This window comes from Corvus brachyrhynchos, unplaced genomic scaffold (assembly GCF_000691975.1).
Source record: "Corvus brachyrhynchos isolate BGI_N302 unplaced genomic scaffold, ASM69197v1 scaffold152, whole genome shotgun sequence".
NCBI classification, from domain to species: domain Eukaryota; kingdom Metazoa; phylum Chordata; class Aves; order Passeriformes; family Corvidae; genus Corvus; species Corvus brachyrhynchos.
The window spans coordinates 2,648,213-2,660,372 of NW_008237447.1; the positions used below are offsets into that span (position 1 = coordinate 2,648,213).

Below are 12,160 nucleotides of genomic sequence, written 5' to 3' on the forward strand. Positions count from 1 at the left end.
GGCTGATGGAGGTAGGCTGTTCACCTTCCTGCCTAATAGAAGAACTAGGAATAAATATGGGAAGATGGAAAGAAGCTTGAACTGAAAAAAAAAAAAAAGGTGGTTCTTAACGTGCTTGGAGAAAAAAATCTGTGGAACTTCTCCACTAAAACATGTGGGTGCCAGAAGTTTTTTTGCGTGGATGAGTTCTCAGATGAGAAAGCCACTCTAAGCTGGTGTGGTGTAGAACTTGCATATGGATCTGGAAGTGCTTTATGTTTAAAGCAGAGGTTGGAAGAGTATTAGGGGAGGAAGCATCATCTACATTCATCCTGTTCTTGTTGTTCTCCTGGGCATTGCTTTCTGGGCACTTGTGGAAGAGGACTCTGGATAGAGCCATTCTTAGGTGTGTGCACCACTAGGTCACTGTTCCTGAATGGACTCAGACCCAGTTGCTATTTAAATTGTTAAAAAGGGTAAAAAAAGTTAAGGATTGAGTGGTTCCCTTGTTTTTTTTATCTCTGTAGGCGATACAATTTTGTTACAGGCTGATATAACATGCTGACTATAATTGCTAACATGTAACAGGCCTGCAAACCTACAGCACTTTTCACTCTGCTACCTAAAGATTTTTACACAGGTTAGAGGGGCAAGACTGAAAAGGTAACTTGTAACAAACCATGGGATTGATACTGACGCCAGCCCTCCTTCAGCAGTCCTAGAGGCACTAAAAAGCAATGCCTTAATTCCTGTTCCTCAAAGACCCAGAGGAAAGAACTCATAATGGAATTACGCCCAATTTTAGCAGTTACTACAAGGATCAAGTGCACACCTCCTTCAGAAAGGACACAAGCCTTGGTGTTCAACCACACTACAGTCAGCCAGTAACGTTTTATCCCTGTGTTCACGTTAGGATTTCTCTTTTTCAGTGCCACAGAGCAGTACTTGGGCACGAGGTTCCAGACAGGGGAATGCAAACTTGAACAAGTCTTTACTGAATGTTGAGTCAAAGGCCCACAAGCAACTACAGTAAATATTATGGTACTTTATAGCTCAGAGGAATATTTATCAGCGCTCACAAAGAAAGCCTAGTAAGAGACAGATGTGTAACACTAACCCTAGAGAGGACAAACTCATTGTGGAATAAAAAGCCTTTTATTGGATTTTTACAAAATAACTTGTAAAAAAAGAAATCACCTTGTATTGGATATATGCAATATATTAACTTACACATTCCTACCCACTACCTGACAGATTCAGTTTGTCCATTATTTCTTTGAAAGAGAAAGAACACCTGAAATTCTAGGCCAAAAACCTGAGGAAGGCTCTCCTGTGAATTCTCTTTCTCTGCTGACTTCAATCCTAAACAGTAGATGGTGCAACAACAGTAGATTTACTGAGGTTTCCTGCTACACTTTGTCTAGCAGCAAGGTCTCTTCATGAAGTTTGTTGCCTCCAGTTATCCTGGTTTTGCTTTTGGGAGGTATTTTGTTTTTCTCTTTTTAAAACCAAGATGGTAATTGTTTCTGTTCAATGAGCAGCACCACTAAACCAGCACTGAGGGGTAAATATCTCCAGCAGAGTCAGGGCTGAGGAATATCACACCATGTAGGGAGTAATAACTGGGAACTGCATTCTCATTTTGTCTATTTCAAGTATCAACAGTTCTTATTCCTCAGCCCAATTCATATTTCACTTAAAGCTAGAATTGTGTTGATGCAGTTCAGAGACCATAGAAAAACCTTCACAGAACCAGAATACTTTTATTATAGTGTTTAGACAAGTAGTTATCATTTATGATCCAAAATTGTTCTCAAAACTGATACTTAGATTTAGTTTATCAATGTGATCAGTTGTGTCTTAGCAAACAATACAATTATGCAGTTATCTTCCATTAAGAAATACTGTAAAATATATACAAACGTTGCTTCAGGCAATGTCCTTTTTGCAAGTGCACAAGTTGCATTTCTGAATGAGTGCATCTCTCCACTTCAGCACTGAGTCCCATCAAGTGTGCACAGAGGTCTCACCAAAGCATTTTGTGAAACCATCTTAATTAAGTTTACTCACCTTCCAAAGACTCATTCTGAAAGAAAACCACAAAGGTACAAGATTTATATACATAAAGGCACAGCAATTCTGTTGAAACCAGCTATGTTACAGTACAATAGAGTTCAATCAGTGCCTTTCATGCAACAAAGTTCACTAACAAATGTAATTCCTCTTCCAAAAAAATTATTTGCACAAGGAGTGTATCCTTCCATTCTGATAAGAAGAATAATGAGCTATTATTTCATCAGCTCAAAAGTTGCTACAGGAATTTCAAAGGAATACATAAAATGTTTTTTTCTTTCTGCCTAAATCTGCTACTCTCAAAGCTGTATCTCATGGAAAAAATAGTTTCCAACTAAGACCCAAGGTGAAGTTTCGTTTGTGATGACAGACTAAGAATGTTCCTATAGCCATAGTTTTGTAATAATGATAAATATTACATAGGTGCTGTCCTAGGAAGTGGCATCACCAGCCACAGAATAGCCAGTTCTAGAGATAGATCAGGAACTGAGATGGAAGAAAACTTGAATCCAAAGGATAGATCTGGATCAGGTATGAGTGAACTTATCGTTAGAACTACCCCCCTGGTTGGTCCAGAGTCAAAAAGACTCCATGCAGTGGACAAAAAATGTACTTTTCTTTGCAAATTGATCTCCAAGTTGTCATTTCTGAGACTTCAGGGTTTTCCTAGAAATCAGTTGCATTGAAAGAGTATTTGCACTCTGTACATGTGACTAGAGCTGAACACTCAGCAGGCAGACTCTGAACTGGACGAGTTAATCCACCCCCAAGGCTTTGAGCTGGCGTTCAATCTCCTCATCCGATATGGTGGTGGTGGTCGATGCTGATGCAGATGGCAACCCTCGGGCAGCTGAGGGAGCTTTGGCCATCTAGAAGGAGACACAAGTTTTCTTCAGTCAGAATAATGCAGGTTATGACAAGCTGACTTGTAGAATAAACTATTTTTAAAAATGGAATGTAGGGGAAAAAGCACACGAGCTTTGCAGAAATAGCCATACCTTGCCAGAGATTTCAATCCCAATCTCATCAAGCACTTGGTTAACAATATCTTGGCTTTCTTCCTCTTCATCAGAAGCATCAAAAATATCATCCAGAGTATCATTAACTTAGAAGAAAGAAAAAAAGAATCCAGATTGCATTAAACAAAAAACTTAGTACCACCTGGTACCCTCCCAGAACACAGCAGTAATACCCCTGGGTAAGATACCAGCAGAAAGCACCTGCATGTTAGAGAGGCTTTCTTAGCTCTGCCTTGCAAAGCCTGTGAGCACAACCAGGGCAACAACATGGTAATAAGGCAAGGCTGCTTTTATAAATGTTTAGTTTCACCAAAAGAGTTCAGTTGCTGTACCTCTTTCCATACTATAACATTTCTGCAAAACATCTACAGTTTGATAAAAATCCCCTTCCTCTTCTTCCTCCAAGTATGTTGCAAAGTTGTTAACTACTCAGATAACGTGTGCAGTTGAGGTGCTTCCATCTTGGTCAACAGTACTGGTTTGAGTCCATGCTATGACTCATGAGGTATGACCAACAAAGGGCAGGAATTGGGATGGGGATGAGAGACTGAGCAACACCAGGAATTAGCTAACAGTGAACACATGCACTCAGGAACAAGAAACTTACTGCCTCCTCAAGAAGTTGTTTGTGGCTTAATTTAGGAAAAAGGAGACAGCCATATCATACCACCATGTGCAGACAGCTGTGATTATCACTATCTAAACTGTGTCCACTTAAAGCAATTTTTCAAGTCTCCCTACCAGTTACGCAATCAAGGCCTTGAACTACTCTTAAACCCTATTCTCCTGCAGTATGTTTTCTCTAAAAATATGATGAATATTCTAGATTTAATACCTAGAGCTTCTAAAGAGTCTGAGGCTCAGCCTCCCTGCTCAGACATACATTGTTTTGTTTGCTCTACAGTTTTGCTGTCAGTTTCATTAACTATAGAAATAAACTTCAAACATCAGTGTTTCTAGGCTGGTTCTCCCCTGCCAAGAGCAGCCAGCTGTTCCCTGCAGTGCAGAACTTACTCATTTCTTCAGTCATTTCCATCTTCATGTTTTCCTTCTGGAAATTCTGCATAGTTTGTAGTGTCTTTTGTGGATCCATTTTCTTATTAACTGCTTGCATTGTCTATTAATATGGAAAAAACTCTTAAATCATACAATGAGACATTAGTAAATAGCAATGCATTCATTAAGAAAAACCTTTCAGCCCAAATTCCACTTTCCTTGACTCTTTACATCCCATGAGAACTGTAGATAAGTGACAGATCAATAGTACAGGCTGCACTTAGTAAGAAATATTACTATCTAGTGCCCCAATAGACAGACTTTCAAATGTGTGTATCTTTCTTGCACCATGACCCTCCCCTGGCCTTGTATTAGGAAAAATCTGACTGATCTGAATGAAAAGAATGGAGAACATTTCCTAACTTGAAGGTTACAGACCTTAAAGAAGTAAATGGCTGCAGGTACTTATTCAGAAAGGACCATTTATTTGTACCATCACTGGAAGACAGGCCCTAAATTGTTTCTTTCTGTTAAAATTTAATGGAAAAATTACTTTTCTCTGAAAAGAAAATATTGAAGTATTGAGGAAGTTACTTGCTCTTAGGGTGCACCTGTGTGATGGGTAGAGATCTTGGTGTGAGATAAACTTCACCCATTTTACTACAGGTGTGCAGCACTGCCTTTGTGGGCACTGCTATGGGATAGTTCCCTCTTTCCTAAAAAGCAAGTTACTGTGGGATATCAGAATCTAAATACAGTCATGAGCAATTGAAATGTAAAATTTAACATCTTTGACAAGATAAAAGACTTGGTTAATTACAGGAGCCACTTGGTTAATAATCAAGCTACTGCAGCCACTTTACTGGCTTCACAGGTCTTCTGCCTTCATGTCTGAGTTTGTTCAAAGTGGTAATGTATTCTTGAATTCTAATGTTACTTGAATTTCAAAGACTGTGCTCATGGTCATGTTATTTGAATTTAAAAAGTTGTTCTGGACTTGGAGGGTGTTGGCTCTCTAGAATTCTTTTACAAGAGTTAAAAATGGACATGAAAAGTTTCTGCACCGATAGAGAGTTTGTGTAACTTCAGAAAATACGGGTCGGATGCATGATTAAAATAAACAGGTACCTTAATTGGACTTTACCACATCCAAGATTAGCACCATACATGTTAAAAAGTATACTGACAGTACTTTGAAAGCTTTGCGTTGACATATTTGCCTTGCTTGTTAAGGCAACTGATCCCATACGTTTTCACTGATGGTTTTATGAGATTAACAATTCTTTAACCTTCCCACATTGATAAGGCAAAATATTAACTTTAAAAGTGACCAAAGAAATTTAAGATCTTCCTCTCCAATAATGTTACACAAACTAGGCCATAAAAGTACCTGCTGTGTTTCAAAAAACATAATTTTCTGAATGCTGGGTAATTTTTAAAAAAATTTTTTTTTTTTCCCCTACTGATGTAATCTTCATAACTATTTCAGTGATGCTTTGGTTTTGAGAAAGTTAATCAAAGATCTAGCATAGATAAAAACAAGTCACCCATGTAATAATTAAAAAGCAAGACCAACTTGTTCATATGAGCAGTGTTGTTGGAATACTGAGTAAGGTGTTGAACCTGATAGTCAGACAAGTCCCCTTTGTAAATTTGCTGCAGAGCCACAACTCTGTATCACTTCATGGCTGGAATCTGCCCTCATGCTGTGTCTAAAGGGCACCTGACCACAAAGCCTTTGTGGTAATTCCTTTCTACATCAAGTTGCATTGCTGTGTTTAACTGGATTTAACTTGGACTGGGATCAAAGCCCAGCTTGGTCTACAGTGATGCATATTAATTATCCTTCCTGCACCTTGAGCTGAACAGTCCTCCTTGCCAAAAGCCAAATCCCTCTTCATCAGTTCAGGGAAATAGGGGAAAGTTAACATCTAACTTGGAAAACTGAGATTTTTCACTCTTTTATGAGATGACATTTGGGAGAAACCTTAATGCAATATTATTTCCAGAGAGAGCACAGAGAGAATGACAGCAAACTCCAGATCAGATTTTTTTAGGAACTTCAGATCCAAAGTAATAACCTACTTTTTTCAAAGGCTATAAAGCTATTGTGACACACTGCCTTGATTTCTTGATGAATCACGACCTACTTTTTCCCAGTAAAAACTGCTTGTGACAATATATACAGGCAAGGCACTGTAGCAGCAGGGATTGGGGTTTTTATGTACTAAAAGAGTTCATTCACTGGCATTAGGTTATTTTTATCATGTAAACATTTGACAGCTGTCTAGCCCAAGAAGGTATGTAGGTGCTATGTGGCTGGACTGACTAAACAAAAATTTAATAATATAAACCCAAATTACATTTCCCAACTGCATCCTCACCACCACTTGGGGCAGTGACTTTTATCCCTGCAATTACACAAAATCACACAATTTTTGCAACCATATGCTCCATTTGAATATAAAAGAATATCTTGTAGTGCCTTACTTTGGCTGTAGCTGACATAGCTCCTGCCATCTTCATCTGGGAGTTCATGACCTTTGTTTGAGTGGACATGGAAGTGACTTTGGAGCTCACAGCATAGGTTCGATTCTTCTGCTTCCGCAGCTGCACCAGCTGCTTGGCCAGCACTTTGCAGGCCTCTTTGTTACCAGTCTTAGCCATTTTCTTGATTTCCAGTTCCTGTGAAAAAAGGTGTGGGATTAATTCTACAGAATTTTCCTGCGTGCAAAGACTATAATTAAGCCTTACCACTAATAATTAAATTCAAAAGTTGACTATTCTCTTGTATCTTTTAAGACATTTCAAGTCATATAAATAGTTCCTTGCTTTTTTAACAAGGCTGTTTAGCAGAATCAATGTCATGCTGGTATGATTTGACCACAAGGAAAAAACTCAAACTGAATTACAGTGTGGTAGCACACAGTTCCCCCAAAGACTTCAATTTCTGCATGATGTCACATTCACTTCTATGTGCACATTCAATTCCATATCTGGATAGGGAGCCACACTTCAAAAAAAGCCCCAAAAAGTGAAGGAATTGTGATGTCCAGTCAACTACTGGTGGTGCCATGACTCTAATCAACTTTGATTTCTTGCCATCAAACAACATCACTCATGTAGGAAATGGAGAGTTCTTTTCAACAGTTTTTCAGCCTCAAGAGAACCTCACAGCCTTTTTGGGGAAGAAGTAGATAAAGTTAGATGACCAATAATTATAGGCTGTTTACCCTCATAATTTAGCTGGACTTAATAATGAAAGTGGTATAATTTAACATGTGCTTATGCTGTAAGAAAGACCCTTGTGTCTTAGAAAACCAAAACAAACCCCCAATCTGTCAATTCAAAGAGAAATAACAATCTGTTTAGCCCAGAGGTACCAGGAAAAAGCCTGACACAAATAATCTTGTCAGCTGGGATTCTTCAAAGTGGGCCTTCTTGGCACACTTTGTGACTTGGTAATGTAAACTTTGCAACCACTTTTTCCTTAACAACCTTTTCAAGGAGGTCTTGCCACAGTGGCTCAGTTTTCTGTAGATGTGCATTTGTCCATTTTGATTTTTACCATTAAGTAAAAGCAGCTTTTAAAGACCAGCTTTATCCTGGATTTTTCAGGAGAATATGCCAGCTAAAGGTATGCAGTTGCTTCACTTTATGTGCTCTGGCAATCCAGAAAACTGCACTTACAAGAAGCTATGAAAAGATAAATTCTAGTCACCAGGACATGCAGAACAGTCACATTTAAAGGCAGGTATAAACTGACCCACTGCGTTACCCTGACTACCAGAAAATTTCATAGTTAAGTTTATTACAGAGATGGCTCTGGCAGAGAATCTCTGCAGATTCATAATTTTTAAAGGGTATGACATACACACTATTTTTAATCCAGGAAGGTACAGAGTGGCAAAGAAGCAGCATGAGACTGTTCAAATGTAAGAGGCCTGAAATAGAAGCTGTGCTCTTGGAAAGTAGATCACAGAAGCCACAAAAATTCCTGTAACATCACCAGAATAATATTTCCTTTCTTTTTTGTACCTAAAATGCTGTGAAGGTTGGAGGGATTAATTTGTACCCTATCGTTTTAACAGCAAACATTTGAAAATAGGGATTTTCTCAGTAAGTTCAAAGACTTATATAGCATTTATAACCTGATTTTTAAAGCAAAAAATAGTTTTACAAACCATTGCTAAATCACTGCAGATAATCCACCTGCAGAAATCAAACCCTATATACAGATGATTTTTCTTAATTTAAAATGAATTCGGATAAATTTGGGGTACGTTATTTGTGTTTGAGAAGTTTGGGGCAAGTTTATTGAAGTCAGTTATGCTCTTCTGGGGAAAAAAATGAAAATTTATACAGTCGTATCAGGTTACTGAACTGTCTGCATATATTAAGGTATTTTTATCCATAGAATTAATGTAACTGGGTTTTCTTAGAGTAGTACGTTAAAATTAAGGGGGAAAAAGGTCTTTCTAGAGAAAGCACATAATGAAATGTTTTGAGATCGACTGATAAATCCCTGATCCTTCTTCACCTGATCTGACACTGAAAATGAATATTTACTGTCTATTGCTCCTCTCATTCTGGCAGCAAATTTTAACTTTTTCAAAGACATACTTCACTGCTCCTTTCTTCTTCTCCTCAGAAATCCAACATTTCTGAAACCGCTTCGTGTGGCAGGTAATCAACACTTCAGCCCGAATATTCACTAAAATGAGGGTTATTTCCAGATTTGGAATATTTCATACTGGGAAAATGCCTTATTTATGAGCAACCTACTATATCTTACATGTCCAAGGCTCTCAGAAACAGTTTCTCTGATCTTTTAGTTTATTATTCCCAGCTCTTGGTATTCATGCAGCCTGCTGCCATGAACCACACCACCTCAATAGCTGCTGGAACTGGCTGGATTCGCACAGCTTTTCCCACAATCTGAGCATTCTTCATGCATCAAACCCCACCATCTGGCACATCCATTTCTCCTCTTACAGTGCCACACAGGTGCAGCATTCAGCCACCGAGTACTTGAAAGCTCACACACAGTAAGTTCTGAATAGATCTTAATTTGGGCAACAGTGCTACTGTTATTAGCTAATTTTAGGGAAGTTCTATATGAATGAAAATAACCTTATGGGGTATTCATGATATTCTATGATTTTTCAAGTATTCTCTCCCACTGGAAAGTCATGGCAAGTGTGATAGCACTTATACTTTTAATTTTTTCACCCCAAGACCACTGATTTACAAACCTTTTAGAAAAAAAACTTCTGAAGGATAGAGAATGCCAGGAATTGTAGAGAAAGACCAACGTGGTCATTTCATCTAAACACATTGTTTCAGGATTTTCCTATGCCAAAGGCTGAGAATTGCTTTTAGACAGTAAATGTTTTCCAACACAATTTTAATAACTGAGAAGTGAAAATGGGAAGACAACTTTTTTTAGTATTCAATTATTATGCATTGATTTATATCTTTAAAACTTTTCAAGTTTTCTGTCATGCGTGCATGTTTTAAAGAGCAAAATGAAGTTCGCTGTCGTACTTACCAGTTGTTTCTCCTGTTTTTCAAGTGCTGCTCTATCTCTGCTTATAGCCCTCTGTGTACCTCTTAACTCTCGATTTTGCTCCTTTATTATATCTGGAAAGAAAATATCGATAGCTGGGCAAAGTTTTCATACTCCATAAACATCTGCTAAGCACCCCGCAGACAAGCAGCATGTTTGACACCTCCCTTTGTTCAGAATGAAGTGTCAGCATTTCAGAGATAGAAAATATTAGCAAAATACAGTTTGGTGTATGCAACATCATCGTGACAGCAGTGTTTAAAAAAAAAAAAGCTATTTTACCTAGGATGTTACTTTGCACCATAACCACAGCAAGAGCCTTACTTAACCCCACGGTAGGACATCTGTACACACACTTTCCTGCAAGTCCAGCACTAACTCAGCAGTATCCTGTTCACTGCCATCCCACTGCTTTTCCTCCAGCCAGGCCTAACTGCAACAGTAAAGCAGCTGAAGGAACCTTGATTTATGAGATCTCAGAGCAGGTGAGGAGTTCCCAGCTCCACTAAAACAGTGAAAATAATCCCAGGTGGAAGTCCCGGATCTTGCTCTTCTCTGTCCTTATTCTGCTCTGGGGGAGAGTTTCCTCTCTTCCACATCTGTGCAGCCCTTCTTCAAGTCAGACTATAAAGCCAAGAGTGTTTGAACCTTTTCAATCAGGAGATGCTTAAGAATAGTAAGGTACGAAAGTGGGGGCTTTTATAACAATTTTCAGTCTCCTGACAACTGACGTAGCCAGCAAAGCTTGAACACTGTCTGGTGTTCCTTCATAGGAGTTTTGTGCACTGTACTATTAAGAATTATTTACTGGTAACATCCTCTTAGTAAAGCAAGTATTGTTTACAGTCCAGGCATCAATCATGCTAGTTGCAACTAACTTTTGATAGGATTTACAACACGTGCTTGGGTGTGATTCACCTGGGCAAAGGCAGAGCAGCAGGTCTGCATCTGACTCAGCATCCTCTGACCTTCATAGAGGAAAGAAGTTTTTATTTAGGGGAGATTCATCTACTCCTATTCTATGTCTGCACTTTGGTTGGGAGTTTGAAAACAGCAGACTCTCACATGAACTTTGTTCAGAGCTCTTTCTTCTAATCCACAGTAACATCATGGCAGGGCACTGCTATTGTACCTACAAAGTTTGAAGCAATGAGAATCAATACATACAGGCAGAGTTACTCACAGAATTAAAGGATAAATTCTATCTAGAACCACAGGCCACCCTTTCCATTTTTTAAAGTTTGGGGCAATTTTTCTGCAAACACAGAGAAGCATTCACACTCTTCATTCCCAAAACCAGAAATACTGTAAAACACTCATTGCTGAAATTGTTTCAACATTAATAGGTCTGAATTGGAAAACCACCCCAAACCTCCAGTGGCATTTTAAAGACACAACATACACTTCCTCTTCCAACTTTGATGGAGATTTGCCCAGTAATTGGGCAAAGAAATATATATTTTAAAAAAAACCAGTGTGAAAACGACAAATGTTTTTACAATGCTACCACTGCTGTGAGTACTACACAAAAAGCATCCTTGGGAGATGCAGACTTTTCAGTGGACAATAACTGAGAACTGAAAGATAGCACAGAATATAACTGCATTCTTCTTCACACAGGCAAAGCAGCAGTGAAAATCATTCTGAAAATGCTACAGGCAAGTAATTTTGAAGGTAGATAAATGCATATTACTTGCACAGCTGCACTTGGTGAAAGAAAAAGCTTAATAGCTAAATACAAGACTGGCTTTTCTAACTACACTATTAAAAAAAATCCTTAGCATAGTGAGCTTGAGAGGTAGGAACTTCAAGGTGATAACAAACAAGAACAGTACTTAACTCAGGAAACAATAAGGGTGAGCGCAATGCTTATTTCTGTGGTTTCTGATTCCCCATAGTAGCTCAGCAATAAACTGAAAACAACTATCTGCAGTTACTGACTCTTTCATCTGTTTTTAGAAGTGAAGGCCAAGATGAGAATTTGGTTCTTGTTTCTGTCTGATAACTGAGGCAAATCCCTAGTTAATCAAGCAGACAGAATACGACAGGTTATTCTGAGATAGTCTTTTGCCAGCAGCCACTCCTGTGTGTCACGCTGGCGTCACACACACACACACACCAGGACAAGGAGGAAGCACCTCCATTCCTTGAAACAGGTTGGACAAGGGACATCCAGCAGGGCTTGACCTGGCTCGTGCAATCCTTCCTTGGCCATGGAAGCTTAGCACCAACTCCCCTTCCTCCCTTCTCAGGCAGGCGCCGCATCTAAAGTGGCAAGAGCCAGGTGGGACCTGTGCGTGTTCCCCTCCGGTGACACACAATTGGTTGATGAGCAGCGTCATTTTTTGCGAGCCCTTTTCAAACGCCGACCCACCAGATTTGACACGGGGCACCCACCCAAAATGCCAGAGAGCCAGACCTGGGGCTCCCCAACCCTGGGGCACGACTATGTGGACAGCTGAGCATCGCCCAGCGGCCTGCTGGCAGGTAAGGCATCTTTTTGGGCTTTACTTTGGGGATCGTT

The 12,160-nt window shown here is 39.2% G+C and overlaps 2 protein-coding genes across 5 annotated transcripts in view; one reads left to right on the top strand and one right to left on the bottom strand.

Moving 5' to 3' along the window:
* Positions 1-12,160, top strand: part of POU1F1 (POU class 1 homeobox 1) — an 88,073-nt gene that overhangs the window by 25,458 nt on the left and 50,455 nt on the right. For all 4 annotated transcript variants that reach the window (XM_017731495.1, XM_017731496.1, XM_017731497.1 and 1 more), the window contains one exon: positions 11,889-12,123. The gene's annotated coding sequence lies outside the window, so the exon portion shown is untranslated. The remainder of the gene's footprint in view (positions 1-11,888; positions 12,124-12,160) is intronic.
* Positions 1,116-12,160, bottom strand: part of CHMP2B (charged multivesicular body protein 2B) — a 12,119-nt gene continuing 1,074 nt past the window's right edge. Inside the window, exons 2-6 of the mRNA XM_017731425.1 lie at positions 9,619-9,731; positions 6,558-6,752; positions 4,086-4,188; positions 3,051-3,157; positions 1,116-2,921 (exon numbers count right to left, since the gene is read on the bottom strand). Coding sequence (XP_017586914.1) covers positions 2,808-2,921; positions 3,051-3,157; positions 4,086-4,188; positions 6,558-6,752; positions 9,619-9,731 — 632 coding nt within the window. The 3' untranslated portion in view covers positions 1,116-2,807. The remainder of the gene's footprint in view (positions 2,922-3,050; positions 3,158-4,085; positions 4,189-6,557; positions 6,753-9,618; positions 9,732-12,160) is intronic.